The sequence below is a fragment of the Solanum tuberosum genome, unplaced genomic scaffold (assembly GCF_000226075.1).
Source record: "Solanum tuberosum cultivar DM 1-3 516 R44 unplaced genomic scaffold, SolTub_3.0 scf00165, whole genome shotgun sequence".
NCBI lineage: Eukaryota > Viridiplantae > Streptophyta > Magnoliopsida > Solanales > Solanaceae > Solanum > Solanum tuberosum.
Genome location: NW_006239090.1, coordinates 1,226,967 through 1,232,861, shown reverse-complemented (window position 1 = coordinate 1,232,861; position 5,895 = coordinate 1,226,967). Strand labels below are relative to the sequence as shown.

At 37.2% G+C, this 5,895-nt stretch overlaps 1 protein-coding gene and 1 long non-coding RNA gene across 2 annotated transcripts; both read right to left on the bottom strand.

Annotated features, from left to right (window-relative positions):
* Positions 1-265: 265 nt before the first annotated feature.
* Positions 266-1,816, bottom strand: LOC107061771 (uncharacterized). Its single transcript, XR_001474205.1, has 3 exons — positions 1,706-1,816; positions 1,391-1,457; positions 266-290 (listed from the first exon to the last, which is right to left on the bottom strand). It is a non-coding gene; the product is annotated as an uncharacterized lncRNA (long non-coding RNA).
* A 17-nt stretch (positions 1,817-1,833) lies between these two features.
* On the bottom strand, positions 1,834-4,648 carry LOC107061763 (putative disease resistance protein RGA3). The gene is made up of 3 exons (XM_015311568.1): positions 3,472-4,648; positions 1,978-3,367; positions 1,834-1,873 (listed from the first exon to the last, which is right to left on the bottom strand). Exons 1-3 carry the CDS (start codon positions 4,646-4,648, stop codon positions 1,834-1,836), a joined length of 2,607 nt encoding a protein of 868 aa, XP_015167054.1.
* Positions 4,649-5,895: the final 1,247 nt, after the last annotated feature.

Genomic DNA, 5,895 nt, shown 5'->3' with positions numbered 1-5,895 from the left:
TGAGGGGGAGTGTTAGCAAATGCAGAAATAACCAAGCTTATGTTAGTTAGAAGATTCCAAGAGTTAGTTACTAGCTGATGACATGGCAATAGTTAGTTACAAAGTTGTTAGAGATATTTTGTATTCATTCATAGTAAGAGTAGTATATATAAGCATGTATGTACAGATTCACTGAATCAAGACATTAATACAATCTTCTTCCTTCTTCTTCTCTCAAATGCTCTGTGAATTCTCCAAGGATTAATCTCCATTCATGGAGTTATCACCATTCAGTATCTTCATCATAGCACCTGAATAGATATGACAAATACTTCTTATTTCATACGTGTTGGGAGAGGGGAGGGGTCAGACTTTCACAGAAAGTTAAATACCAAGTCCTGATGAGAGTAGATATCAGATTTTATTCGTCAAATAAAAAAATTGCAAAACATGTCCATGAAAAGACAGGCTCATTGAACACCCTACACATTTTGAATATTTTGATGTTTCATATTATAGAGTTCAGTTCCCGGAAAAGGTTGTTCAATACCATAACAAGACCTGAAAGGAGGTAATCTCATTTTGCACTTCCAGTAAAATTTAATCTGTAAAAGTAAATAAACTATAGAGCAACCTTTGCAATGCATTTGAGTCACTGTTGTGAGCACCGGTTGAGTTACTTGTTCCTATCTGGTCAGTCTGTGCATAAAAATAACTTCAAAAACAAGTAATTTTTTCCTTTTCAGGGATGATATAAAAGAAGTTACCTATAGAAGATCGAGTTGGAAAAAAAAGGTTCAAGTAAAAATGGTGGTTCCTCTATGGAACATAACAAACCCCGTTGTATCATGAGATAAAAGGAATGTAAAAAAGAACTTTATAAACTTGTTATAGCATTCCTCTAACAATTAAATTAAAATACCCAACGTGATTGCTCCCCATAGATTTTGACTTGATATATCACAACAACGTTCTACCATGACCTAGTATCTAGTAACCTATGAGCAGAAACACAAATTTCATGATTAAGACATGCAGGGACCTCCAAAAATTGGTTCCCAACAGAAAGAAAGACAAAAAAACTGGTAGATTACTAAAGAAACAAGATAAGCTGAAGAGGAAATTCATTATTCTTATTGCTGGAATGGAAATAAATTTACACGATGGTCTAACAATTTCCTAAACTAACTCCAAAACATGGGGAGATAATGCTAAGCCTAAAAACACTGCTAGAGAACTAGTCAAATAGTAAAAGAGCAGCAGTAAACTGATGGTGAAAATCAATAGTAACTAATGACTAATAAAACAGTAATTAACTAATTTTATCTAATAGCTGTACAAAGTAACTTATGCACTGATAATTACAAAATTTCTACAAATTCTAAAATGAAAATTTACCTAACATAATTACCTGTAGTTCAAGGGATTTGTCTTGATTTACCACAACAACGTTCTAGCATGACCTTGAAAGTACTAACCTATTAGGAAAAAACACATAAATGTTCATGATTGAATCATTATCAAGATATACCACACTTGAAGAATTAGAAGAACAACAATTTAGAGAAAGCATAGCACATATTCAATTGATTGATAATTTGCATTTATAATGTCAAAAAGGAAAAAGTAGGAGTATTAAATTGCATACATAAGTTCTTTTCTGGAACTCGTGGAAAATAATATTTTAAAAATCGACTCGGAAAGTGAAAGAGAAACAGAGACTTACGTCTGTCCTGAATTATGCTTCCACCTACTTCAATTTTTGGAATATGGGAAATGTTGGACCACTGGGAGTTTGCACTACTCTGATTGGTGCAACTTTCTTCTAACTGTGGGCAGCCCAGGTTCCATAATTTAGTGAGGCGTCGCATGGCATCTCTGGATGGCAGATGATCTAGTTTTTCACAGTTCCAAAAACTTAACTGTTTCAAAGAAAAAAGGTTGCCGAGCCCATCCGACATGCCTTCTAACAATGGACAATCATACATCCGCAGATACCGTAATTTGGGTATGGCATCTGAGAAGTCCAGATGTTGTAGCTGTTTGCACCTCATTAGTTGTAATGTTTCAAGAGAAGTGAGGTTGTCAAGACTATGAGGAAGAGCCTCAATTCCGAAATCATATATATAGATATGTGTTAGGTGAGAGAGTTGCATAAGCTGACTGGGCAGAGAATCCCAGTGCAAACGTCCGTACACACACAGCCTACGAAGGGACAACAACTGCTGAATGCCATTAAAAATCAATTGGAATGCCTCAAAATTCACCATCTCTGAGAAAGGACCAATTCGCAATATCCCTAGGCGGTGAAGGCCCCCTGAGGGTAAAGGGAAGGGAACTAAGTTGTTACAATGGAAGACATTCAAAGATACCAAAGACAGACAATGATCTAGCATTCCACTTGGTAAACTGGTCAATATATCACAATAACATAACTCAAGACTTTGGAGGGAAGTCAAATAATTTTCTCTACTGGGAACAGGAAAACAACTGAAATTGGTGCAGCTGGTAATCTCTAACCTCTTAAGAGAATGGAGATTGTACAAGCTTTGTGGCAATTCACGAAACTCTCCACATTCTGAGACTGATAGGTGTTGAAGAGAAACATTGTTGCGTAGCATCTCATCGGGAAGACACGTGAGCTCTTTCACGTTACTGACAACAAGATCCACAAGAGATGTTAAGTTGCTGCACAAGTTCAACAATGGCATTTCACTGTCAACTCTTTCAATTCTTAATTCACGCAGGATTTCAAATTGAGTTGGAGTACCTTTTAACAGTGGACACTCTGTAATCCTCAACTTCTCAAGCCCAGGAAACATTCTTACTCTAACTTCATCTCCCTTCCACTCAATAAGGCTATGCATATCCTCTAATACTAGTTCTTTCAATGACGGGAACACTTGGATATTGTCATTATTGCTGCGTGATCCATTATCATTAATCTCGACACCATAAAATTTAGGTCCGATGCATTCCAATTCAAGGAATCCTATCAACTCAAGATGCCGAAGGAACTTCAGTTGGCCAAGCGATGGAATTTCTTTGCACCTTTTGCAACAACTTAATTTCAACTCGACCAAATTTGGTAGCAATTCCTCACTGAACCATGAAGGAAAACTAGTCCCCAAATAGTTCTCCATTTCTAAGTTTTTCAAGTTAGGATGCGGTTGAAGACCATCCAACACACACTCATCATTGATCTCACAGCTTTCTGATTCATCATGGGACCATAAATACACCAGCTGGTAGATATTTGGTTTCTCATGTAAATATGTTGTTCGAGCCTCATCTGTATTTCTGACTAATTGGAGACCTTTGATAGTCAATTCACCTCTAAGGTTTTTCAAATGACCTAATTCTTCTATTCGACGACCTTTCTCCAAACCTACATAGAAAAATGGTAGCGTCTGAAGACTAGTCAATTGCCCCATATTAATTGCATCTGAATATCTAATTGGTAATGATAGTTGCAATATATGTGTCTCAAACTTATCATATTTTCCATTTCTTCTGGAAGCTTCCTGAGTGAAAAGCAGTTATTGACTCTAAAAGTTTGCAAATTGTAGAGCTTGCAAATGGAGTTGGGTAAGTCTTCGATCTCAGTGTTGGAGAGATCAAGATATCTCAAGTATATTAGCTTGCTGATTTTGGCTGACAACCCCTCGATGCCTGATCCGGACAAATTTAAAACTTTCAAGAACTGAAAGCTCAATAGCATATCATCAGATATGTTGCTTTTCCAGAACAATGTGCACAAACGTCTTGGCTCATTTATCTTATCTATTTGATCACTTGGTGAGTCCCATCCAAAGTATCGAACTTGAGAAAGATTTTCTGCTCCAACACTCTTTTGATCAAATAACTTAGACTTCAAAATATCTCCAGCCAAATCATGCAAAAGATCATGCATCTTACATATTGTATTGTTGTGCACATCTAGCTCAACATTTAGCAGCAAGGAATATTGCAATAAGAGTTGGAAAAACTTGTTCCCGACGTCTTCCATCACAGGGGTCTCTTGACAAGGACGAAGAAACCCTTCTGCCATCCAGAGTTGTATTAGTTGGTCCTTCTCAAACTCAAAATCTTTTGGAAACATCGCAAAATAAGCAAAACATTTCTTCAGATGTGGAGATGGTAGATAATCATAGCTGAGTTTTAGGATTTTCTTTATGCTATTTTCCCCGTTATCATCTTCACCTGCAACAAGGGGGTTGCCATCAAGAATTGCCTGCCATTCATGTTTATCCTTGTTGCATATGAGGCCTCCTAACACACTTGCAGCCAATGGTAGACCTTGACACATTTCAACAATCTTGTTCTCCACACTCAGTATTTCTTCTGGAACTTCCCTATCAACAAACGCTCTTTGTTTGAAAATGGACCAACAATGATCTCTAGCTAATCTTCTCAACATATGAAGATCTACTGCTATTGTGGATGCCACTTGTTTAATACGGGTAGTCACGAGAATGTAGTTTCCTTTGGACGTATTGATTTCTCTCAACGTGTCCATGAACTCATGCCATGATGTAGAGTTAACTCGCCACATATCATCCAGGACAAGCAAATACTTTTTTTCTCCCAATTCATCTTGTAGCGTCTGGACTATTATATCTCTGCTTTGGACCTCAACTTTCTTCTTTGTCAGTACTCTTCCATGCATATGAACTTAATGCAAGACTAAACATGTAATTGTGGGAAGTAATGCTTAGCACCGAGTGTATATTGAATATGAGATAGAGGCTCTCCCGTTAAGTAAGGTCGGGTTTCTAGAGGTAATCTCATTAGATGGAAGCTTTCCCGTTAAGTGAGGTTGGGGTTTTTAGTAGCAGTCTCTTTATCCTATAACTATGTGCCCTCATAGGTCTTTAGCTAGTGGATCCACCTAAAATCTAATGCATGTTAGTTCTACCTTAGGCAAGTAGGACACCTCTTTTCGGTGTGGGGCATGACACCGGATTCCATGTTAGCTCACATGGTCTATGTCGGTTAAGGCGTATTCCCACTGATGAAATATGAACAAGGATATGAACTATGAACTATGACTACTCAAGAAGCTTTACTTAGTATGGGTAGGATTATGGGATCTTACTCATGCATTGCACAAGTAGACTTTGAGGGTACTTATGGTATGTTTCCATTATGCTATGATGATCTAAATGTTGAACATGCTTATGACTTATGCTCTTTCATTGTCTTCTAAATGAGGTTTTAACTTACAAATTGCATGCATTTAACTAAAATATCCTTTTTTGCATGTTTTCAAGGATTTTATGCATGACTATCATACTTAGTGCATTTTTGTACTAACCCATGTTTTTCTACATTTTCCACAAAGTGTAGGTTCTGATGTTTGAGGTGATCTTCCTTTGATACAAGCTTGGATCGACTATTCTCCTAGCTTGTGGTGAGTCCTCATGGATCCGAGGAAGAGTGATACCTTGTAGTTCCTTTCTTTCGTTGTACTAGACTTTCGAATTTTTTTGTAAGGGCTGTGACCCTATTTGATACTTCGATTGTAATAGATGGCTAATTGAGATAAGTCTAGACTTCCGCTTTGTTTTTATGAAACTTCTTAAGACTTGAAAAATGCGTTTTACTCTTTATTGTTCTTTACTTATGTTATGATATGCTAAGTGGCTTACATGGTGTCTTTAGGAGTATTATGTGCCTTGTTACGTCTAGGGGGTACCCTTGGGCCGTGACAATCACACATGATTAATTCATAGTATAGTGATGTTGACGTCATGTTGACATCATGCATGAAATAAGAAAGAAGAAAAATGGGTAAGTGGGTAAATAGTTTGGGCCATGGGTCCATTAAGGGTGTGTTTGGTACGGAGGAAAATATTTTCTCGAAATATTTTCCAAACTAACTCATTTTCCTCAAATTTAAGGAAAATGACTTGC

What these genes read in the sequence shown, in the direction of transcription:
- LOC107061763 (XM_015311568.1), bottom strand. Translation starts at nt 4,648, where the DNA reads ATGCATGGAAGAGTACTGACAAAGAAGAAAGTTGAGGTCCAAAGCAGA. An exon ending in AGAAATGGAAAATATGATAA is followed by an intron (nt 3,368 to 3,471) that starts GTTTGAGACACA and finishes TTTTCTATGTAG; the next exon opens with GTTTGGAGAAAGGTCGTCGA. An exon ending in GATGCCATACCCAAATTACG is followed by an intron (nt 1,874 to 1,977) that starts GTATCTGCGGAT and finishes GTGAAAAACTAG; the next exon opens with ATCATCTGCCATCCAGAGAT.